Source organism: Podarcis tiliguerta, assembly GCF_965153285.1.
Source record: "Podarcis tiliguerta genome assembly, chromosome: 16".
In the NCBI taxonomy this organism is placed as follows: domain Eukaryota; kingdom Metazoa; phylum Chordata; class Lepidosauria; order Squamata; family Lacertidae; genus Podarcis; species Podarcis tiliguerta.
The window spans coordinates 8,026,191-8,050,609 of record NC_139549.1 but is presented as its reverse complement, the minus strand read 5'-3'; the positions used below and the strand labels follow the sequence as shown (position 1 = coordinate 8,050,609).

Below are 24,419 nucleotides of genomic sequence, written 5' to 3'. Positions count from 1 at the left end.
GAAGATCCAACCTCTCCATTCTGAAGGAAATCAGCCCTGAGTGCTCAGGGGAAGGACAGGTCCTGAAGCTGAGGCTCCAAAACTTTGGCCACCTCATGAGAAGAGAAGACTCCCTGGAAAAGACCCTGATGTTGGGAAAGATGGAGGGCACAAGGAGAAGGGGAGGACAGAGGACGAGATGGTGGGACAGTGTTCTCGAAGCTACCAGCATGAGTTTGACCAAACTGTGGGAGGCAGTGAAAGACAGAATTGCCTGGCGTTTAAACCTGGAGTTTAAACCTGCGACCTTCAGCATCTTGGGCAGAGATGCTCTTCCGTTGAGCTAGAAAGCTCACCAGTAGTAAGTGAAGGCACCCCTGCTCCCCTCTGATCCGTGGAGGTAGACTGCCCCCGAGGCGAGAGGCTCCATTTAGCCATCATTTAGCCCAGCTGGCGCTAGACGGACCTCCATGAAATCTATCCGACACGTGTGCTTGATGGTCTCTGGCGGATGATGCTCCGCGTCCAAAAACCGGAGTAAGGGAACCCCGACGGATCCCACACAAGACCGGGCAGCTTGTGGCATGGAAAGCTCTCCTCGGCCGTGCGCCTTGCCCACTGACTTGCGCGCGCGAGGGTCCTGGAGAGGCTCCCAAAAGAGCCCCGACGGCCAGCCCTCCCGGCTCGCCTTCCCCAGCAGCCACTGCCATGGAGAGGCCCCTTTCTTCCCCGAGCCCGGACGGCTTCCAGCTCCGCCTGGCCTGCTTCCTGGCTCTCTCCTCGGGCTGCTTCCACCTCCGGCCGCCGAGGGCGCCTGGTGAGGGGCGGCCGGCGCCCCTCCTTCCCTGGGCCTCGCAGCGGAGGCGGGGCTGGCTGGCTGGCGGCAGAGGCTCCTTCGGCGGTCCGCCCTGGCCCGCCTCCTCCTCCTTCCTCCTCCCGCCGCTCTGCCCTCTTCTAGCTCCAGCCATCGCCGCCGCCGCGCCGTCCTCCCCGTCGTCTCCATCCTCCTCCGGCGCGCCACGATGTGGCTCATCTCGGCGCTGGCGCTGGCCGCCGCCGGCTTGCTGGGGCTGCTGCTGGCCGTGCTGCCCGGCCGTCTGCGGCCGCTCGCCTTGGCCGACTTGGCCTTCCTGGTGCGCGCCTGGCGCTGCCAACGACGGCTCCTGCACGGCAAGGCGGGCGCGCTCAGCCTGGCGCAGCGCTTCGGGCGCCTGTGCCGAGCGCGGCCCCAGCGCGTCTTCCTGCGCTTCGAGGAGCGCAGCTTCACCTACGGCCAAGCCGAGCGCCAGAGCAACCGCGTGGCCAACGCGCTGCTCCGCTTGCCCGACGGCCAGCCGCCGCTCCTGCCCGGCCAGACGGTGGCGCTCTTGGTGGGCAACGAACCCACCTTCATCTGGGCCTGGATCGGCTTAGCCAAGCTGGGCGTCGTGCCGGCTTTCCTGGGCACCGCGCTCCGCCGAGGGGCGCTGCTCCACTGCGTGCGCACTTGCGGCGCCAGGGCGGTCCTGGTGGCGCACGGTGAGTTGCATACCCCCCACTCCCCACCCCCGTCGCGATTTGTTCTTTTGGGTCTGTAAAAGGGACTTGGCGAACCTTGGGGGTCTGCAGAGGCTGAGATCCAAGGCTCGCGTTACTTGGGAGTAAACCCCTATTAGGGAACGTAGGGAGGGCTAAACACTCTCTTCCCAAAACAGACCGCTGCTCCGTGGGAAGGGAGGAAGCTGCCTTAGACCGAATCAGACCCATTGTGGTCCATCTAGCTCAGTACTGTAGACACGGACTGGCAGCAGCTGTCAGGCTGTCGTCTCAAGGGGTTCAAGGGGAGGGAGTGATTCCCCTATGGAGAAAGCTTGGGGTGTTTGGGTCTTCTCATTGAATTGTAGTTGGAATTGTAGTGGAACTCTGGTTTCCCAAACTTGGGGTCCCCAGCTGTTGTTGGACTACAACTCCCATCATCCCTAGGTAGCAGGACCAGAGGATGGGAATTGTAGTCCAAAAACAGCTGGGGACCCAAATTTGGGGAAGCCTGATCTAGTGCAATCCCCTGCAATGCAGAAATGTCAACGCAGCGTCCCCTTCCCCCGTACCAGACCCTGCTTAGCTTTGCAAATGCGTGAGCGGTTTTATCGCTGCACCACGATGGAAGTTTATGCAATTAGGCACTGCATGGAGAGAATGGATAGAGGAAAAGGCTTTGTTCCTCTTTCCTAGTACTAGAACTCTCAGGCATGCAACAAAGCCAAACGCTGGAAGTTTCAGGCAGATAAAAGGAAGTCCTCTTTCAAGCAGCGCAGGGTTGAACTGTGGAACTCCCTGCCACAGGAGGCAGTGATGGCCATGAACTTGGACGGCTTTAAAAGGGAATTGGATTCATGGGGGAGAGGACTGAGAATGGCTACCAGCCACATTGGCTCCGCAGTTGCTTCTGAATGCCAGTTTGCTGGAAAACACAGGTGGGGAGAAGGGTCCTGGGTTCGGGTCCTGCTTGCTGGTTTCCTATAGGTATCTGGTGGGCCCCTGCGATAATCAGATGCTGGACTAGATGAGCCATTGGCCTGATCCAGCAGGCTTTTCTTATGTTGCAGAGTCAGAGCATTGGTCCATTTAGCTCAGCGTCGCCTCCATCAATTGGCAACAGCTGTCCAGAGATGAGTCTTCTCTGAGATGCTGAGGATTAAACCAGGATCATTCTGCATGCAGGGCAGATGATCCACCATTCTGCTGCACCCCTTCCTCATTGAGAATAGCAGGATCGACTTCTCTGCGTGTTTGTTCAGGATCACACTAAACATGGGCTTGCTTGCTTGCTTGTTAGTGGATTTTAACCTGGTTTCGGGCTTTGTGTCTCCTGGTTCAAAGCCCACCGTAGCAACCAGTTGTGCAGTGGGCAGCTACTTCCAGGGGCAAATCCTTATTATTTACCTATTCAATTTCTATTCCACCCTTCATCCAAAGATCACAACATAGCAATACAAAAACGTTTAAATCCTCTGTTTCTGTGTTTGGAATGTCTGAAGTGTTCCAGTCGCTGTTGGGTGGTTTCTTTGAATTTTAGGTTTCGTTATCGTTCCACAAGTATGTCTTTAAGGGCCAGAGCAAATAACATGACCCGGTTTTACAGCCGTGAAGCAGCATAGCAGGTGCTGTTAAGTTGTGTTAATGAAGCTGTTGGGTATAGTAGCATATAGCAGCATATAGCTCTCTCAGTACCCTGGTGGGTGGGCCACACTTATTGATATAATGTAATTTAGTGTAAAAGGAGTTTTTGTTATTTGTTATTAAACCAAGCAAAAGTTACTTTTGCGTTTCTTGAATGTGTGGTCTCCCCTGCACGCTTTCTGCAGCCCAACTAATCTGCGAAAAAGCCAACAGTCGCATCGGTTTCAGAATTGCACACTTACACACTGAAAGGAAATGAGCCCAGAGAAGCTGCTCCTACAGAGATGTAGCAGGCACCCTCTTGGGAGAACAAGTACTCTTTTTTCGCTCTTGCTTTAAGAGCGAGAGAATATTCTAACTGTGCGTACAGAGAGAGCGCAATGACCTCCTGTTTTTCTCCTCTACCCCAGTAGAGGCTGTTTGGAAGAAGGTGAGCAGCAACTCAAACAGAGATAGGATAGTCAGCCTCCTCTGACAGCAGGCCATTGTGCTGCGTCTCTGAATTTGGAATGGCTGGACCGCTGCAGAGATGTGGTAGCATTAGCTGTCCCTGATAGGACCTGATTGCAAGGAGGCGAGCCCAGCGCAGGGACTCACGCAGAGCTGCAACAGGCCGCCTCATCGATGGGTGGCTGTTTCACCCGTCTTTCCATTGCTAAGGGTGATAGAATGTGCTGATTATTCAGGAATACAGCCAAATTGGTCCTGAGCGGCTGTGTCACCTCTACCCCCCCAACCCAGGGCGCAATGCAACCAGTTTGGCGACATTCTGCCCCATAGCAAGGAGAATTTGTCATTCTTTGCTTTTCTGTAGGGTGCTGGGTGCGTTGCTCTCTTCTCTAATGCTAGCATGTTGAATGGGAAAAAAAAGAGTCAATAATTATATGTGATCCCTGATTGGCTGGGATATGTGTCTAGGAGAGGGGCAGAGAACCTGCTGGAGTTGCTGGACTCCAACTCCCATCATGCTTGATAGTTGGCCATGATGGCTGATGGGACTTGGAGTCCCAATGGCCCCTGGAGGTCCCCCATATCTGATCCTACTGAGGGCCTTCTTGGTAGTGGCGCCAACCCTTTCAAATGCCCTCCCATCTGATGTCAAGTAGATAAGCAACAAGACAGCGGAACCTTGGTTCTCAAACAGCTTAGTTGACCTACAAATCGGCTCCTGAAAACCCAAAAGTAAGTGTTTCGGTTTTCGAAAGTTTTTTGGAAGCCAAACATCCAATGTGGCTTGGTTTTCGAACGGTTTTGGGATTTGAACGGACTCCAGGAGCGGATTAAGTTTGAGAACCAAGGTACCACTGTACAACCTTTAGATGACATCTGAAGGCAGCCCTGTATATCGGAGTTTTTAAACGTTTAATGTTTTATTATGATTTTATATGTGTTGGGAGCCGCCCAGTGTGGCCGGGGCGACACAGTCAGATGGCCAGGGTACAAATAAAATCATTACTTATAAAGGTAATAATAATAATATCTGCTTTAGGAGATGGGTCCATTTATTTTTTTAAAAATTGCACGCAAATAGTGGGCACATTTAGTGATTATTTCTGATCATCCGCTAAGGAAATATAAACATTCCCTACAGGATGGTTAGCTAAAGAGAACTTCCAGATGCAGAGGGTGTCTAACTTAGAATAGCAGTTGTTGGCCGTGCCTTCGTGCCCTTCCCATTAGGGCATCTGGCTGATAACTGGGTGAGACAAGAGGCAAGGCACAAACAGCCATCGCCATTAGGAATGGAGCCTCCCTGTTCAGACCCAGTTTATCTCTGAATGCCAGATACCAGGAACACACAACAAGGGAGGGCTGTGCTTCTAGGCTTCCTGGCTGCTGCTCACTGTTGGAGACAGGAGGCTGGTCTTTGCTGTGATCCAGGGAGGCATCACTGATAATGGATTAGATACGAGCAGTTAGCCATCATGATGGCTGAGAAGAGTGGAGCCTCCGGAGGCAGTGGAGTCCAGACACTGGAGGGCAGAGAACAGGGAAGGATATTATTATTATTATTATTATTATTATTATTATTATTATTATTATTATTATATTGTAATTATCATTATAATTATTTTTTACCCTTTATCCCAGGGCAGGTTGCATCAACGAGAGTGGTGCAGTGCCAAATAAATTTGGGTTAATTTGCAGCTTTAAAGGCAGGGCCACAATAAATACCTTTCAGCTATCAAAACGCCTCCACACCCTGTTTGTGGGGTTCCTTGAAGCCTCTGGCCAGGGATTTGGGGGGGCAGGGGGAGGAACAGGCTTTTTATTTTTATCTAGCAGGGCTCTTTATTTACAGTGTTTGTCTCTTCTGAGAGCAGCTTGCAAAAGTCAGCGATAAGACCGTTCCGGCCCTCGGGTTTCCGCACCAAGAGCCACGGCACAAAAGGAAAACGGGTTTGGGAGGGGGAAGGAAGAAAGAAATCTCAGGCCCAGTTTCTTAGCTGTGGAGTTCTTGTCATGAATAGCTGAAATGGGGAAGAAAAAAGATTTCAAGGAGAGGAGAAGCTAAAAGTTGCTGGTCTTTTGGCAGAGGCCCTGCGGTCCAATCTCTTCCTCTCCTATATAGCCTGATGGAATGGCTGCTCATCAGAGTTGAGGGGCACAGCCTGATGGAAATTATCGCTTAACCCTAACCCTCCCAAGGGCTGTTTCCCAACTAAGTTCTACTCGGATTCAACCCGCTGAATTCATCCAAGTCAGGCATATTGATTAATTTCAATGGGTCGACTCTGAGATTGGATTATATGTGCATAAAATTGGATTACACATAGAGATATACATGCTGCTAGGGGGTGGCCAACTCCCGAGAGACCGCGATCTACTCACAGAATTAAAAACTGGCAGTGATCTACCCCCTTTTTGAGGGGTTCAGGTCACAGTTTCTGAGGTTTTTTTTAGGGAGGAGAAAAGCCCTGATTTTTGAGAATTCAAAGGAGAAAGGGGGACAGCCACTCATCAACAGATCGCTGCGGAAACACACAGCCTCGATGAGTTAACTCCATCGTGAAACAATGGAGGGCGGGGCAAGGGGTCAGGCTGGATTCTATTTTATTAACGCTAAGGAAAGAGACCTGGCAATTGACCGCGATCTACCAAAACCTCCCGGGGATCAAACAGTAGATCGCAATCAACCTGTTGGACATCCCTCCCTGTGCTAGATAAATACAGTGGTGCCTCGCAAGACGAAATTAATTCGTTCCGCGAGTCTCTTCGTCTAGCGGTTTTTTCGTCTTGCGAAGCAACCCCATTAGCGGATTAGCGGCTATTAAAGGCTAAAGGGATTAGCGGATTAGCTGCTAAAAGGCTATTAGCAGTTTAGTGCCTTAGAAAAAGGGGGTGGGGAGCGAAAAAAAATCGCAGGAACTCGCAAGACATTTTCGTCTTGCGAAGCAAGCCCATAGGAAATTCGTCCTGCGAAGCACCTCCAAAACGGAAAACCCTTTCGCCTAGTGGGTTTTCCGTCTTGCGAGGCATTCGTCTTGCGGGGCACCACTGTAGCTATGGCTATAGGAGCCGCTACTCCTAATTTTTTTTTTATGTGGCCTTAAAACTCTCCAGCGCCTGTAAATTTCATCCGCTTTGGCCCGAAATAACAGCTTTTACACTACCCGAAATTCTGAATGTGGACTCCAGAGTTTTATACAGAGGGTCATTCTCCAGTTAACTTCTGCTCAGAGCAAGCCCATTTATATGAATTCATCTAAGTTAGTCCTGTCCATTAATTGTAACGGTTCTACTCTGAGTAGGGCTAATGTTGGATGCAACAACAACAGTTGTTGTTGGACTGGTTTCTTTGTAGCTGACACCGGCCGTGAAGTTGTTCACCATAGTTCCATCTTGAACAATTACAGAGTCAAGAGGGACAGTTAGCCTCCCACCCCCCCTTTTCGTATCCGCACATGGGGAAATTCTCTGCTCCAAGATGTGTCTCCAGGCTCATAGCAAATACATTTCCTTAACGTAAACACCACAGAAAAGAAGATAAAATGAAATTACAGCATAAAAACTTTGCAAAGTGCTAGCTTTGCAAATCTAAAAGGTTGATACAGTGGTGCCTCGCAAGACGAAAAGAATCCGTTCCGCGAGTCTCTTCGTCTTGCGGTTTTTTCGTCTTGCGAAGCAACCCCATTAGCGGATTAGCGCTATTAGCGGTTTAGCGGCTATTAGCAGCTATTAAAGGCTTAAGGGATTAGCGGATTAGCTGCTAAAAGGCTATTAGCAGCTTAGTGCCTTAGAAAAAGGGGGTGGGGAGCGAAAAAAAATCGCAGGACATTTTCGTCTTGCGAAGCAAGCCCATAGAGAAATTCGTCCTGCGAAGCGCATTGAAAAACGGAAAACCCTTTCGTCTAGCGGGTTTTCCTTTTTTTTAAAAAAAAAATATATTTTATTTGTTTTTACATACAAAACAACAAAGCAAAACAAAAACAACGAACAATACACCAAAAACATACAGAATTACACAAACATAACATACTACAGACAACAGAAATAAAAACAGTCTTATCTTCATATTCATCTTGCATTAACTTGTTTCTCTGACTTCCCCGAGTCTCCCTTCCCTGTATTCCAATTCATACAATTTAACAACAAATCCCTTCCCTCTGTCATGTTTAACCTCCTTTCTTGATTTGAATGTCTTAATATAGCTTATTCAATACTTAGAACTTAAGATGTTGGGTCTTCTAATCTTTAAAGTTTTACTCCAATAACCTTATACATTCAATCTGATGTTATTTTAACATTCATTAATCTTGTAGTGTTTCTGTAAATAGTCTTTAAATTTCTTCCAATCTTCCTCCACCGTCTCTTCTCCCTGGTCTCTGATTCTGCCAGTCATTTCTGCGGATTCCATATAGTCCATGACTTTCATCTGCCATTCCTCCAGCGTGGGTAATTCTTGTGTCTTCCAATACTTTGCAATAAGTATTCTTGCTGCTGTTGTGGCGTACATAAAAAATATCCTGTCTTTCGTACGTACCTCTTGATTGACCATGCCCAGGAGAAAGGCCTCCGGTTTCTTCGGGAATGTGTATTTAAACACTTTCTTCAGTTCATTATAGATCATCTTCCAAAAGGTCTTAATCCTTGGGCATGTCCACCAAAGGTGAAAAAAGGTACCTTCAGTTTCTTTACATTTCCAACATTTGTTATCGGGCATATGATAAATTTTTGCTAGTTTGACTGGTGTTATGTACCATCTGTATATCATTTTCATAATATTTTCTCTTAAGGCATTACATGCCGTAAACTTTAACCCAGTGGTCCATAACCGTTCCCAGTCGGCTAGCATTATGTTGTGACCCACATCTTGTGCCCACGTCTAGCGGGTTTTCCGTCTTGCGAGGCATTTGTCTTGCGGGGCACCACTGTATGGTGTTTTTGACCTATAATCAGCTGGTATTGATTATTGATGCGGTGCTGAGAAACCCTAATCAAATCATAATTAGCTGAATCAGCAAGGCTAGAGTTGGGTGGCAGGCCAAATGTCATATGTATCTCCAAACTGGGAGGAGATGCTCAGAAAAGGATGTTTATACCCATTTTTGAAAGGGATAGGTTAGAATTCAACGATCAAAGAAGACTATGTCCCACAAAATATTCAGTTTCATGTAGGGACTTGATACACCCCAGAAGCATCAACGCCTGCCATAATGAAACAATTTTAATAAAACCACATCAATTACAAACAATTGCCTTAAAAATAGGAAGTGTATTTGGATAGAAGTTGCACAGGCCTAAATTATATGAGAATGTGTTTGGCTTGCATCTGAACATACGTAAAGCATCCATGTTAAAAATAGCCTCCGCTGTGAACACGACTTGCTTAACAAGAAGGGACTGATTGAGTCAGGCAAACTCAAGGTTTTCTTTTTATAACGGAAGAGATAAAGGTATCGGTTTGAGATAGCGAGTGGGGAGTTGTGGCCTTCCAGTGTGGTATTCAAGTTTGGCCTGTGTCCGAAGGACGTTGCAATCACGGAAAGATGCCTTTCATTCCCATTTTAATAAATGGGCTGTGTTGGAGTAAAGCAAATCGGCTTATGGGGCCTGTTTCGGTGTGTCGGAAATGGACCAGAAGGGAGAATATTTGCCACAGGTGCTGCTAGGAACCACAAGCTGCTTTTGAACTCGGGTCCTGCTACGGGTTTCCCATTAGGGCACCCGGTTGGCCACTGTGAAAACAGGATAATAGAATCATAAGAGCCGGAAGGAACCACGAGGGTCATCTAGTCCAACCCCCTGTAATGCAGGAATCTTTTGCCCAACGTGGGGCTCAAACCCACAACCCCGAGATTAAGAGTTGTGCTCTACCGACTGAGCTATGTTGCAGGTATTTTGTGGTTTTAGATCTTGATTTTATTCTGTGAACCGCCCTGAGACGCCCAGGTACAGGGTGCTGTATAAATTCAAGAAACAACAACAACAACAACAACAACAACAACTGGATAGGCCCCGTTTGGCCGGCTCCAGCAGACTCCTCTGAAGGTGCCGAAAACCGCCTCGGGGTGGCTTTCAAAGACGACTAGTCAAATTCATGGAAGGGAGGCCTCACCGGAGGCAAAATGGCTGCCTAGAACCTCCAGCTTCAGATCAAGTCTACCTCAGTATGAGTGGCTGGGGGCCGCAGGTGGGGAGAGTTCCTGTGGCGCTCAGGTCTTCCTTGTGGACTTGCCAGAAGGAGAGCAGGATGGGCCCTGTTTGGCCGGATCCTGCAGCCTGCTCTTTTGCATGCTTCAAATGCGCTCTCGAGGGATAATAAGGGGATTCAAAACAACAACAAACCACTTCCTCCTCCTGCAAGCGTGAGAAGACTTCCCAAGGCTGCTTTTTGAACCACTAATTAATACCCCAACCTGAACCAAAGCCTGCTTCCCACATCGCAGGGAACTGGGAGGCCTTTGTGGGGATTAACGCATCGCTGCTGCCGCTGCCTGCCGGGTTGATTCAATTTGTGGAGGGCTGTCGTCATCTTTGGGGTGGGGGCAGGGGCGGCAGCGGAGACAAAAGGCCGGCGAATGGACCTTCCCCGTGCGTGACTAATGGCTGCGTTCTCCGGCTAGCGAGGGAGGTGGGACCGCGGAAGCCAGCCCAGATTGCCCTCGCTCTCAGTGGGGAAACTGAGGTTAGCTGGCCGTATAGAACGCTGCCTTCTGCTGAGCCAGACTTTTGATCCGGCTCACTCAGTATAGCCTGCACTGACTGGCAGCGGCTCTGCAGGCAGGAGACACTAACCAATGCTACTTGGAGATGCCGGGAATCGAATGTGGGACCTTGGGCCTGCAAATTGGGTGCTCTTTTTAATAATAATAATAATTTTTATTTATACCCTGCCCTCCCCAGCCAAGGCCGGGCTCAGGGCGGCTAACAAGCAATAATAAAAACAAGTTGAACGAATACAACTTAAAAACAAGATTAAAATACAACAATTAAAATATTGAAACATTAAAATATTAAAATGCAGCCTCATCACAGGAGGAGAAAGGAAAAAGAAAAAGGAAAGAGGGGGAGGGAATCAAACTGATTCTAAGCCAAAGGCCAGGCGGAACAACTCTGTCTTACAGGCCCTGTGGAAAGAAATCAGATCCTGCAGGGCCCTGGTCTCATGAGGCAGAGCGTTCCACCAGGCCGGGGCCAGTGTTGAAAAGGCCCTGGCTCTGGTTGAGGCTAATCTAACTTCCTTGGGGCCCGGGACCTCTAGGGTGTTGCTATTTATGGACCTTAAGGTCCTCCGTGGGGCATACCGGGAGAGGCGGTCCCGTAGGTACGAGGGTCCTAGGCCGTGAAGGGCTTTAAAGGTCAAAAGCAGCACCTTAAATCTGACCCTGTACTCCACCGGGAGCCAATGCAACTGGAAAGGCACTGGGTGAATATGCTCCCATGGCAGAGACCCCGTGAGGAGCCTCGCTGCAGCATTCTGCACCCGCTGGAGTTTCTGGGACAGCTTCAAGGGCAGCCCCACGTAGAGCGAGTTACAGTAGTCAAGCCTGGAGGTGCCCGTCACATGGATCACTGTGGCCAGGTGATAAATAAATAAATATTAAAGATAAAAACAGCTACCTTCAATCGGGCGAGTCATCTCTGAATGCACTGCAGAACAACATTGGAAGTGCATATGCTGAAATCATCGCAATCTTAACAAAAACAATAACCTCTATTGCTTGGACTGTTTTCCTCAAATGAAAAGATATGTTGAATCCGCAGCGGCGATGCTCTACAGGGTTTATACAAAGGCAGGAGGGCAGAACAACAAATACTAATTGAAATGTGTGCTTTATGCATGCCAAGCTCTGCTGTAGACCATAGGCACCGTTCTGCCATATGCCTCATTATTTGTATAATCTATAGAGTCGCCCCAGACTTGCGTAAAAGTTACCATATTTCCCCCGTCCCCTTGCTACCTGCAATTTCCATGTCGGTTTCCCCAAGAATAGTTACGGTAAAGTCGTGGGGTTTAAATTGAATTTAAACAAGACAAAACTATTAGTTAAAAATCTGTCACCAGATGAAAAAATAATACAAATTAAAATCTACCCCAAAATTAAGTATTGAGGAGTATGGATATCACCAAAGAATATTAACTTATGTGAAGATAATTATACCAATTGTTGGAAAGATATCAAAAGACAGTTGGAGACATGGACTAGGTTAAATTTATCATTCTTGGGCCGTATTTGGGTAATTAAAATGATAGTTTTAGTGAAGCTACTCTTTCTATTCCAAACGATTCCAATTATAGGAAAGACCAGCTGTATTGATAAGTGGCAAAAAGAAATTTCTAAATTTTTGTGGAAGGGTAAAAGAGCAAGAGTAAATCATAATATATTTATAGATATTGTAGAAAGAGGTGGCTATGAGTTACTGGACTTGAAGTTATATTACGAAGCCTCATGTCTTCTCTGGTTGAAAGATTGGTGTACATTAAAAAATTGGGATATTTTAGATCTAGAAGGTCATGATACCCGGGAAAATAAAGCTGCAAAAGAGCTTTTCAAATCAATAATTGCAGTTATTCCCATGCCCTGGCAATGGTCTTTCTTACTGCGGTTAACAGATGGGGTACAAATTCTTTGTTTCTAATTTATGGCATATCCTGACAAGGCTGGGCGGTATATTGTCCAAAACTGGTTTGAAAGCCATAACATGATACCAGTTTCATCATTTTTGCCCTGGCAATATATCACAAATCGTTATATGTGTTTGTGTGCTATGCAAAAATCATGATACGGGGAAAACCGTGAAGCCAGCCAATTCCTAGCTCCATCCATATTTCAGACATTGTGATATATCACAATGTTGAAAACCAGATATCACCCAGCCCTAATCCTGACTATACAAGTTAAGCAAAGCCAGTCGTTGGTACTGTCTGCCTTGTGATCAAAGAGATCTCTATAAAAACATTTCCCCAGAACATTTCTGTTTTTGGACACTTCCACCACATGTGTCAATATGTCCCTATAGAGATACAATCTCTCCAACACATGGGAGAACTGTTTGGGTCTATATAGATTAGGCATCAAGGTGTTAAGTACCAACCATGTATGATTTTTAAGGGCTCTTTCTCTGTCTGTTGCCGATATGGATTTATGTGTTGCTTTTGTCGGCAATCTGTTCCATGCCTCTTCTTCAATTTCTAAATCCCAATTCAATCCTCACCATTTTCTCAAAGCAAATCAGGTGCTCTTATTCCTGAGCTATGGCCTACCCTTAAAAATAATTGTTAAGATTCCAGTCCTCATGATATGAGTAAATAGGAACATATAGGAAGCTGCCATATCGTGAGCCAGACATTTGGTCCAGCTTATCCAATGTTGTCTACACTGACTGGCAGCATCTCTCCAGCGTTTCATCCTATTTCTTTGTATTATCCAGGAGTTAACAGCCAACTCAAGAGTTCATGAGCCACAGACGGTCCTTTTCATCCCGGGCTGTGTCTACCATTTTAAATAATACCATTTTAATACAGCCATGGCTCCCCCACCCTCAATAATTCTGAGAAGTATAGTTTGTGAGGGGTGCTGAGAGTTGTGAGAGACACCCCCCCCCCGCCTTCTCCCCACAGAGCAACAGTTTCCTGAGTGGTTTAACAACCAGCCCCTCTTCCCAGGGAACTCTGGGAGTTGTAGTTCCATGAGGGGAACTGGAGCGTCTCCTAACACCACTCAGCACCCATAACAAACTACAGCTCCCAGAATTATTATCTTTTTTGGGTGGGGGGAGCCAGGAGTGTTTAAAGTGGTAGCGTAGCGCCTAAATGTTCGTATGGAGGAGGCCACAGCCTTAGCTGAGTTAAGCAATTCCTGGTCAGCCAACATTGTATACTGACGCTTATTTGCATCTTTCCGTCTCTCTGTCTCTTTGCAGAGCTTTTTGAAGCTGTGGGGCCTATCCTTCCCAGCTTGGAGGAAATGGGCGTCGCGGTCTGGGTGTTGGGGAAGGGGCCCTATCCTCCCAACGTGACCGGGCTCCAGGATCTGTTGGAGAAGGCTTCTGAGGAGCCCGTCCCCTTTGAACTCTCCACTCCTGACAGCTTGTCGGATACCTGCCTCTACATCTTCACCTCAGGGACCACAGGTATAGTGGGCGGTTTGTACAGGTAGCAGAAACCTAGGCTATGCCACCTCTGGCGTAGCGGTCAAAGTGTCAGACTAGGAACTGGGAGAGGCCAGGGTTCAAATCCACCGGTCAGCGATGAAGCTCACCGGGTGTGGCCTGGGTCCAGTCACGGCCTCTCAGCCCAACCCACCTCACAGGTTAATTAACCAACCTATAATAAGATGTCAAGGAAATAAGCAACTATCTGACTTTTAGAAAGCATCTGAAGGCAGCCCTGTTTAGGGAAGTTTTTAATGTTTGATGTTTTATTGTAATTTTAATATTTTGTTGGAAGCCGCCCAGAGTGGCTGGGGAAACCCAGCCAGATGGGCGGGTTATAAATAAATTATTATTATTATTATTATTATTATTATTATTATTATTATTATCCGTTCTTAAACCAAAGCCATTCTTAAACCGAGGCACGCTTTCCCTAATGAGGCCTCCTGCTGCCGGTGCCCTTCCACCGTTCAGCTTCCATTCTTAGACCGAGGTAAAGTTTGCAAACCAGGACACTACTTCCGGTTTTGCGGAGTTCGTAAACCGAATAGTTTGTAAACAGGACTGTCCTTAAACCGAGGTAGCGCTGTACTTCTGAAATGTCTGGTTCTGAAATATTGGAGTGGGTGGGGGCAGAATTGACCAAAAGGGAGAGGGAACAGCTCAACTCTTCCTTCCTTCCCTCCTCTCTGTTCCAGGACTCCCCAAGGCGGCTCGCATCAGCCACCTCAAATCCATCATGTGCTTGGGCTTCTACCAGCTGGTGGGGGCATCCCGTTCGGACGTGATCTACGTGGCCTTGCCCCTCTACCACATGGCAGGGAGTCTTCTGGGGGTCATCGGCACTCTTGGCCTCGGTAGGTTCAGGGGCTTGGTGGAGTGGAGCCCATGGAGTGGAGCCCATGGAGAGCCAGTGTGGTGTAGTGGTTAAGAGCTGTGGACTCGTAATCTGGGGAACCGGGTTCGCGTCTCCGCTCCTCCACATGGGTGACCTTGGGCCAGTCACACTTCTTGAAGTCTCTCAGCCCCACTCACCTCACAGAGTGTTTGTTGTGGGGGAGGAAGGGAAAGGAGAATGTTAGCCGCTTTGAGACTCCTTAAAGGGAGTGAAAGGCGGGATATCAAATCCAAACTCTTCTTCTTCTTCTTTTGTTTTTTCTTTGGGTGGGAGGAAACTGGCTTGTGGTTGCAAATGCCGGGCCATTAAGTTTGCAGAGGATACAACAGTGGTTGGTTTAATCACAGCTGGAGAGGGGGAGGCGACCTATAGGAAGGAAGTTGAGCAGTTGGGGGAGTGGTGCAGGAAAAACAACTTACTCCTTAACTTAAAGAAAACAAAAGAGATTATTGTGGACTTGTAAATTGAATATTCAGCCACTTATTATTGAGGGGAAGTGCGTGGAACAGGTCTCGGTGTTTCAATTTCTGGGAATGGAGTTGAGAGATGACCCAACCTGGGGAGAAAACAGCAAAGACCTGATGAAGAGAGCACAGCAGAGGATATATTTTCTGAGAATCCTCTGGAAAAATAATCTCTCAAAGGACCTGTTGATGGCATTTTACCATTGTACTGTGGAGAGTGTATTAACTTATGGTCTGTGTGTGTGGTTTGGGAGCTGCACGGTCAGGGAAAAAACAATGCTGTCCAGGGTTGCAAAGACTGCGGAGAGAATAATTGGGTGCACTTTTCCCACCTTGGATCAAATCTATGCTTCCAGGTGCTATAAGAAAGCTGCAGAGATAGCGCAGGATAATGCGCACCCCGGAAATGATCTCTTTCAGCTTCTGCCTTGTGGAAGAAGGTACAGGGTTATAAAGACTAGGACTAGCTGCCTGAGAAACAGTTTCTACCCAAATGCGATTTTGGTTTTAAACACAGTGTAAGGTAGTCTCTGTGGGAGTATATTGTATTTAATTATGGGGTATCAGAGTTTTTAGGGGGCTAAGCAGCCTGGGATACCTGGGATAGCAGGCTTGTTGGTTTTTGAATGTCAGATGTAGATTTTTTCAATTTCATTGTTCTGTATGGGACAATGACAATAAAGATTATCGTATTGTATCGTGCTGTGGGTCAGCTGCCCCAAGGAAGGCCCCAGCGAGGAGGCTGCCCCACTCAAGACAGAAACCACCTCCCACCCCCTCCTCTGTCCTTTCCCATTTTGAGTATCTTGGGTCCAGAGTCCCCAAGTCCCCAGTCACCTCTCCAGCCCCTCCAGCGGTTGTAGAGCTGGGCAAGGCCTCTTTAAAAACAAACAAATTGTCAGTTCCTCCAAAAAGATGCACCCACATGGTGCTGTAGCCGGTCCACCATTTAACTGGGATCTAACTGGGATTTGTCTGACCTCCAGGCGAACTGCTATGTTGGACACACAGGAAGGAATCCCCCAGCGGAAAATGAAAGAATTTGTAGAATTCCCAAAGGGGCAGCGTTATGATAATTTCACACCTGGGAGCCTTTTGTGATAAAACCTTTGCTACAAATACCTGGGTGGCTGCTGGAATATCCTGACCTCCTTCCCCATAACAGAACCTTGTGGTTGCTTTGATGGTCCTTTGAGGATTTGCAGCTGCATTTATAATCTGATTATTCCACGAACCCTTTTCATGAAAAATTAAGTCCAGATTTATTTATTTTTTAAAGTTACCTGTTCAATGGGCTGCTTGCCAACCTGCCATTTATGTCTCTCTCTTTTTTCTTAGAAAACACCATTACAGTGGTGCCCCGCAAGACGAAATTAATTTGTTCTGCGAGTTTTTTTGTTCTACGAGTTTTTTCGTCTTGCGAAGCACCAATGCGTATTGACGGTTTCCCATAGGAATGCATTGGTGGTTTAAAAAAAAAAGGCGCAAGACGTTCTCGTCTTGCGAAGCAAGCCCATAGGGAAATCCGTCTTGCAAAGCACCTCAGAAAACGGAAAACTCTTTCGTCTTGCGAGTTTTTCGTCTTCCGAGGCATTCGTCTTGCGGGGCACCACTGTACTTTGGATTTCGTATAGTTAATTATTACTTGTTCAGTTTTGCAGTAGGTTGCTGAAGTTCTTAAGAATCGCCGTAGTCACACACAGGAGAGAGGAATTAAAACTGCAGTATAGAGAAGGACTGGAAGGGACATATTTGCCAATTTTGGCAGATGGACTTTCAGTTAGGGAGTTAATATAAAAGTTAAATAAAATGGAGTGCAAGGATGCAGCCTTGCTTCCTTCCAGTGTGGGTCTGGATTTCCTTAGTTAAATGCCCCTGCCGATCACATCTGATCTGAAGTTGTGTGTTAACTACGAATAAGAATCAAGATGCGTCTGTCTATATTTGTATCACTTAGGTTTTTCCAAAGCCTTTCTCAGGGTATAAAGCAGACTTAAAATCTATAAAAGCTGCATAAAGAGACCCTCCTTTTATTGAGACATACTTTTCCACAAGATGTTGGAGCAACACTCTGCGATCTATGGTTGACCCTTTGGCTCTGGAGAGCGAGACACATAGACTCGGGGAGCTGTCCGTGGTCCTGACCTCCCTGGCCTCTGCTGAAAGTCTTGACTTCTAGGCTGTCCAGAAAAGACTCAGCCTGACCTCTTTCAGGTCCCGAGTGTTAGGATATCAGAGAGAGAGGATCCACTGCCCCCAATTTGCAAGTTTCAGCTTATTTTCTGGCCGGTTGCTGCTGCTTGGGTGCACTTGTGCAGCTTCAACAAATTGACACAGAATCACTCCTTTGACAGCATCTTAAAAAGCAGAGACATCACCTTGCCAACAAAGGTCCGTATAGTTCAAGCTATGGTTTTCCCAGTAGTGATGTATGGAAGTGAGAGCTGGACCATAAAGAAGGCTGATCGCCGAAGAATTGATGCTTTTGAATTCTGGTGCTGGAGGAGACTCTGGAGAGTCCCATGGACTGCAAGAAGATCAAACCTATCCATTCTGAAGGAAATCAGCCCTGAGTGCTCACTGGAAGGACAGATCGTGAAGCTGAGGCTCTAATATTTTGGCCACCTCATGAGAATAGAAGACTCCCTGGAAAAGACCCTGATGTTGGGAAAGATTGAGGACACAAGGAGAAGGGGACGACAGAGGACGAGATGGTTGGACAGTGTTCTCGAAGCTACCAGCATGAGTTTGACTAAACTGCGGGAGGCAGTGGAAGACAGGAGTGCCTGGCGTGCTCTGGTCCAGGGGGTCACAAAGAGTCGGACACGACTAAACGACTAAACAACAACACTCTTGACTCCAGATTTTTGGGTGCTCAAAGTCCCCCTGGCATCATTGCTTCCACCAGCTAGGCTATTTCCCTCCCCACACTAAGTGGGGATGAGAAGTGCTCTTCCGGATCAGGCCAAGGGTCAGTCTAACCCAGCATTCTGCTTCCAACTGTGGACGGCCAAGGAAGCCCCTCCAGGCAAGGCACAGGGGCAATAGGCCTCCGCTGTTCCTTAGCACCACCCCAGCATTCTGGTATTCAGAGGTAGACTGCCCTTGAACCTGCAGGCTCTGTTTTGCCATCCTGATGAATAGCCACGGCTAGACCTCTGCTTTTTAAAAATATGACGCAACCAGCAAATGCAATGAATGACCAGAAACGAGATTTCGAGTTGAAAAATGAATGAAAATGCAATAAATACTGACCAGAAACTTGTTTTAGAATTTAGAAAGGAAAGAAAGTGCCATAAATAGAAACTTCCTTTGAAATAAAAAGGCTAGAAACTTCCTTTGAAATAAAAAAATGCAGTAAGTAATAAGGACTAGAAACTTGCTTTAAAATGTAGAAAAAGAAATGGTAAAGTGGTGGTGATGCGAGTTATGCTTGGGCATCTTTTGGCTCCCAGCTATTCTCTCCTTCTCAAGGAACCCTATCTCCTTCCAGGGGCCACTTGCGTTCTGAAGAAGAAATTCTCTGCCAGCCAGTTCTGGCCCGACTGCCGGCGCCATCACGTCACCATCTTCCAGTACATCGGGGAGCTGTGCCGCTACCTGGTCAACCAGCCACAGGTGAGTGCTGGGGGGATGGAGGCCCTCTGGTGGTGACAGGAGGGATTGCCACGCAAGCAGGCATCCCACTTCAAAGTGTGGAGAGAGGTGTGTGACTCTTCCAACTCTTAAAAAAAAGGGGGGGGGGACCTTTCAAGAATTCCCTGGGAAGAAGGATTGATTCTTAAACCACTCTAGGAATTGTAGCTCTATGCGGGACATCCCAACAACTCTCATGATAATAATTTTTATTAATTTTCAATTACAACCCAGTGATAGCCTCATTAAAACAATACCAAATTACAATACAGTTACTCATACCAATCTTTCAATTACCAAATTAAATAATTTAGGTGCCCCCCCGGCATGCTAGATCTGATGGTTTGATGGGTGTGTTTTTTAATCTGCGTTCCAACATCTTATTAATTTCATTTAAATTCCAATCATAATACAGTGGTGCCCCGCAAGACGAATGCCTCGCAAGACGGAAAACCAGCTAGACAAAAGGGTTTTCCGTTTTGGAGGTGCTTCGCAAAACAAATTTCCTATGGGCTTGCTTCACAAGACGAAAATGTCTTGCGAGTTGCTGCGATTTTTTTCCGCTCCCCACCCCCTTTTTCTAAGGCACTAAGCTGCTAATAGCCTTTTAGCAGCTAATCCGCTAATCCCTTAAGCCTTTAATAGCCGCTAATAGCCGCTAAACCACTAATAGTGCTAATCCGCTAATAGGGTTGCTTCGCAAGACGAAAAAACCGCAAGACGAAGAGACTCACGGAACGGATTCTTTTCGTCTTGCGAGGCACCACTGTAATAACCCCATATACAACAACTGCAATATTTGCGACTTCTATTCGTGTTAATATCCCCAACAACTCTCAGCACCCTTAACAAACTATAGGTCCCAGGATTATTTGATCTTCCATGAACTTGTCTAATTGTCTTCTAAAGCCTCTCAAATCAGAGGCCATAATCATCACCTCCTGTGGGATCTGCTAAACTGCCCCTGCACCCCTTTAACTACTTTTTATTTTATTTTTTGAGAGTTGATCCTATTCCTCGTGGCCCCTGGAGCCATTTCCATTTTTTTTTTAAATTGCATTTTATTTATTTGTTAACATTCTTATATTACGTCAGTAAATGTCGTATTACATTACAGGACCTACTATAATATAATTTCCAACATGTATACAAAAATTATATACAAATTTTATATACCTAGAAAGAAAATGAAACAGAAAAAAGAAAGAAAAAAGAGAAAAAATGAAAACAAATCCCCCCCCCAAAATCATATACCGTATTTTTCGCTCTATAAGACGCACCAGACCATAAGACCCACCTAGTTTTTGGAGGAGGAAAACAAGAAAAAAAATATTCTGAATCTCAGAAGCCAGAACAGCAAGCGGGATCGCTGCGCAGTGAAAGCAGCAATCCCTCTTGCTGTTCTGGCTTAGCTGCGCAGCCTGCATTCGCTCCATAAGACGCACACACATTTCCCTTTACTTTTTAGGAGGGAAAAAGTGAGTCTTAGAGAACCAACACACTAGACTTCCTGTCTTTCCCATTGTATATTCCTTTTTTACAAATGAATGTACTCATTTCCAAGCATCGGCCGAATTCTCTTCCTTGCTCTCTGCTTATTCCTCCTCCTCCCTCCCTCCCTCCTAGAGCCCCACAGACCGGCAGCACACCTTGCGCATGGCTGTGGGTAGCGGCCTTCGCCCGGATGTCTGGCGTGAATTCCTGCGCCGCTTTGGGAACCTGACGATTGTGGAGACCTATGGCATGACGGAAGGGAGCGTCAGCCTCTTCAACTACACGGGGGCCGTGGGGGCTGTGGGCCGTGCCTCTTGGCTCTATAAGGTGAGCATTGACAGGGTCTCTGCGAGGAAGCAGGTGGCGTTGGCGGAGCAGGTGCGGGGCATCAGAATGTGGCAAAGAGGATACCTGAGGCCAGGGCTGGATTTAGGTTTATGAGGCCCTAAGCCAGGGGTTGGGACATGGGTGGCGCTGTGGGTTAAACCACATAGCCTAGGGCTTGCCGATCAGAAGGTCGGCGGTTCGAATCCCCACGACGGGGTGAGCTCCCGTTGCTCGGTCCCTGCTCCTGCCAACCTAGCAGTTCGAAAGCACGTCAGAGTGCAAGTAGATAAATAGGTACCCCTCCGGTGGGAAGGTAAACGGTGTTTCCGTGAGCTGCTCTGGTTCACCAGAAGCGGCTTAGTCATGCTGGCCACATGACCCGGAAGCCGTACGCCGGCTCCCTTGGCCAATAAAGCGAGATGAGTGCCACAACCCCAGAGTCGGTCACGACTGGACCTAATGGTCAGGGGTCCCTTTACTTTTTTTAAGCCAGGGGTCAGCAAACTTGGTCAGCAGGGGGCCTCTCCACTGTCCCTCAGACCTTGTGGGGGGCCAGACTATATTTTTTGAGGGAAAATGAACGAATTCCTATGCCCCGCAAATAACCCAGAGATGCATTTTAAATAAAAGCACACATTCTACTCATGGAAAAACACCAGGCAGGCCCCACAAATAACCCAGAGATGCATTTGAAATAAAAGGGCACATTCTACTCATGGAAAAACCAGGCTGATTCCCCGACCATCCGCGGGCCGGATTTAGAAGGTGATTGGGCCAGATCTGGCCCCTGGGCCTTAGGTTAGCTGCCCATGGGACTCTGAGGCCTAGCTCAGACTTCTTTTCACTACAAATGTAACTGTAACCACAAGATTAAAGCCTGCCTTCAGGATCCCACTGCAAACTGAATGTAAGTAAACTTTACCACTACAGTGGAAGCTCGGGTTGCGAATGTGATCCATGCGGGATGCACGTTCGCAACCCGTAGTGTACGCAACCCGCGTCTGCGCATGCGTGGTTGCGCATGCGCAACCGCCAAAACCCGGAAGTAACCCATTCCGGTACTTCTGGGTTTCGGTGGTCCGTAACCTGAAAAATCGCAACTTGAAGCGTCTGTAACCCGAGGTATGACTACTTTAAACAAGGCTGTCGTGTTGTTCTTATTTATGAGGGGAAAAAAGGAGGAATTTTACAAGGAACAATCATGTCTGGACAAGCCAGACTGGATTGCGTAACTTAAATGATTCTAACAAATCCATCAGCTTGCTTCTAGCAATGTGCAAGGGAACGGGCTCTGCTGCTTGTTCACTAATCAATATACCCTCTCCTACCCTCCTCAATGTTCCCACGTGAAGATCTCAGAGCCTGGGCAGGTCTGTATGTGACCTTTCTTTTTTTAAAAAAATTTTTTTAAAAAAAATTAGCATAACATTTTAAACAATTATTAAACATACTTTTATATCTTATACACATTTTTTGATTTCTATCAATCATGTCTGAAAATTTTCCAATATTATCACTTAGTTTACATTTCTTACTTTCACTATTACATTTAAATATTATAACTAATGTCTCTCTTCTTTCTTTTCTTTGCAATATTTCATATATTTCTCCTTAAACAAACTTCTTGTAGTCCTACTAGTGTAATTTGTTGATTACAGTTGCTCTTCAAATAATTCATATACTTCTTCCAATCTTCTGTAAATCTCTGGCCCCCAGGTTTCGAATCCTTCCTGGCATTTTATCCAATTCTGCGTAGTCCATTAATTTTGTCTGCCATTCTTCTTTCGTCGGTAATTCTTTTCGCTTCCATTTCTGGGCCAACAATACTCTTGCTGCTCAGGATACGGACTTTCAGATAGCCTGGGCCTAAGCTTTGTAGGCACCTCCAGGTAGAGTTGAGCCTGGAGATGGGAACCTGTGTCCCTCCGGAAATGGCTGGACTCCCAGCTCCCATCATCTCTAAAGGCCAGGGGTGATGGCAGGAGCTGAACCCCCTGCTTTAGCCCCCGTACCCATTTCACTGTTGTCAGGGAACTGCCATCGGAGCGGGAGGCGGTGAGGGGGCTCCCGGACGATGGTGGAGAGGGTCCTAGTAGGAGGAGGGATAGTCCATCCGCTGGGGAAGGTAATCAGTGTAACACCAGTGGAGAAGGGGAGGAGATAGAGGAATCGGAGAGGTGGCTCCAGGACTCTTCGCAGGAGACCAGTGGAAAGGGCACAAGTGCTCCTTTGCCCACACCCACCTTGCGCAGAAAGCTTTCGCGCAGGCAACGGGGGAGGAGACTGGGCATTAAGCAGCTTTTATGTTGGAAGCGGTTTAAGAAACGCCCACTGACGGATTCTGCCAGCGACTGAGGCAGCCACGGAACAGAGGCTGTCCTGTCAGAAAGGGTTCAACCATGCAAGCTAGCCATGAGTAAAGGCAACTTACGCACAAGCAATCCCTAGAACCATTACAACTGTATTTTTTGAAAGGCTTTACTTTCACCCCTACTCTCTGCAGAAGTTCGTCCCCTTCGAACTAGTCCGTTACGACGTCCTTCGAGGTGCTCCCTTCCGGGACAAGGCGGGGCGGTGCCAGCGTGTCAAGAGAGGTGAGCAAGGTCTTGTCCGTTCAGTCGGGGGCGGAGAGAGAGCCGCCTTCCGTCCCACCGTGGCGCCCCCACCCTTCCAGGTCGGTGACTGTACGTCTCTCTGTTTTTGCGTCAGGGGAGCCCGGCCTTCTGATCTCTCCCGTGACTCCGCAGACACCTTTCCAGGGCTACGCCGGAGGGCGCGAGCTTTCGGAATCCAAGCTCCTCCACGGGGTCTTTGCTGACAGGGACACCTATTTCAACACCGGCGACCTGATGGTTCGGGACAAGCGTGGCTTCGTCAGTTTCTGGGACCGCACCGGAGACACATTCCGGTATGTTTCCTCCTCCTCCTCCTTTTCCTCTTGGAAGTTGTGGGTTAGGAACTCCTCTGGATCTGAAGAGGGTGGCAAGAGCAAGTTTTTATTCTGAAAGTGCAGCCCGGAGGAAAATGTTTGAGAACCGCTGGTTTAGAGAGCGCAGGTCCCTGCCTGCAGGAGCTTACAGTCTAAACTTTGCCAAGAGGATGTCAAGGAGAGACGTGCAGGAGAGCTTTGTGGTTCTGTGGGGTTGGAAGTGAGGGGTCTGGAGACAATTCACTCCCTTGGGATGACTTCGCAAGTTTCAAACTGACCTGGAAACTGTCTCAGAAATCTTGTTCCCTGAGTCCCTGTCTCCATGCCTCAGTTTCCCTCTAGGTGGAGGGCAGCATTGCACTCAGGTCCTGCTTCTGGCATTTCCAGAAAAAATATCTGGCTGGCACTGTGAGGGAAGGATGCTGAACTTTGGCCTGATCCAGCTGCAGAGCCCTTCAGCTGTTCCTCTGTGCTTCTCCTCCTCTCTGCCTCAAATTCCTTGCAGGAATCTCCAACCTTTCAGTGGCGTAGCGGGGGGGGGGCGCAGAGGGGGCCGGCCGCACCGGCCGCAACATCTGGGGGTTAGGGTTAGGGGGCGCAAATCCACGGGTTAGGGGGCGCAAATTACTTGCCTTGCCCCGGGTGCTGACAACCCACACTACGCCACTGCATCCTTTCCTTTGCCTCTGCCTTGGTTTCCCTTTAGGTGTCTATTTCCTTTCTCCCCCTTTGTTCCCAGTTGCCGGCCGGCCTGCTCTTCTATTCCAAGCTGGCTGGAGGGAGCATTGAGCTACCCCATTGAGCTACCCCACTTGGCCACTGGGAAACGTTAAGAACATCCATAGCACCTTCTTTGCTGGCGCTGGGCTTCTCCTGCCCATCAGACTCTCTCCTCCTCTTATTTTAAATCCTCGGCTGCTTTGCATTCTCCTGC

General features: G+C 47.8%; 1 protein-coding gene across 1 annotated transcript in view; it reads left to right on the top strand.

Moving 5' to 3' along the window:
* The first annotated feature begins 268 nt into the window (after positions 1-268).
* The window catches only part of SLC27A3 (solute carrier family 27 member 3), a 30,319-nt gene continuing 6,168 nt past the window's right edge, over positions 269-24,419 (top strand). The window contains 9 exon segments of the mRNA XM_083416540.1: positions 269-615; positions 618-862; positions 864-1,497; positions 13,507-13,716; positions 14,436-14,594; positions 18,593-18,717; positions 20,362-20,556; positions 23,060-23,150; positions 23,266-23,464. Coding sequence (XP_083272666.1) covers positions 564-615; positions 618-862; positions 864-1,497; positions 13,507-13,716; positions 14,436-14,594; positions 18,593-18,717; positions 20,362-20,556; positions 23,060-23,150; positions 23,266-23,464 — 1,910 coding nt within the window. The 5' untranslated portion in view covers positions 269-563.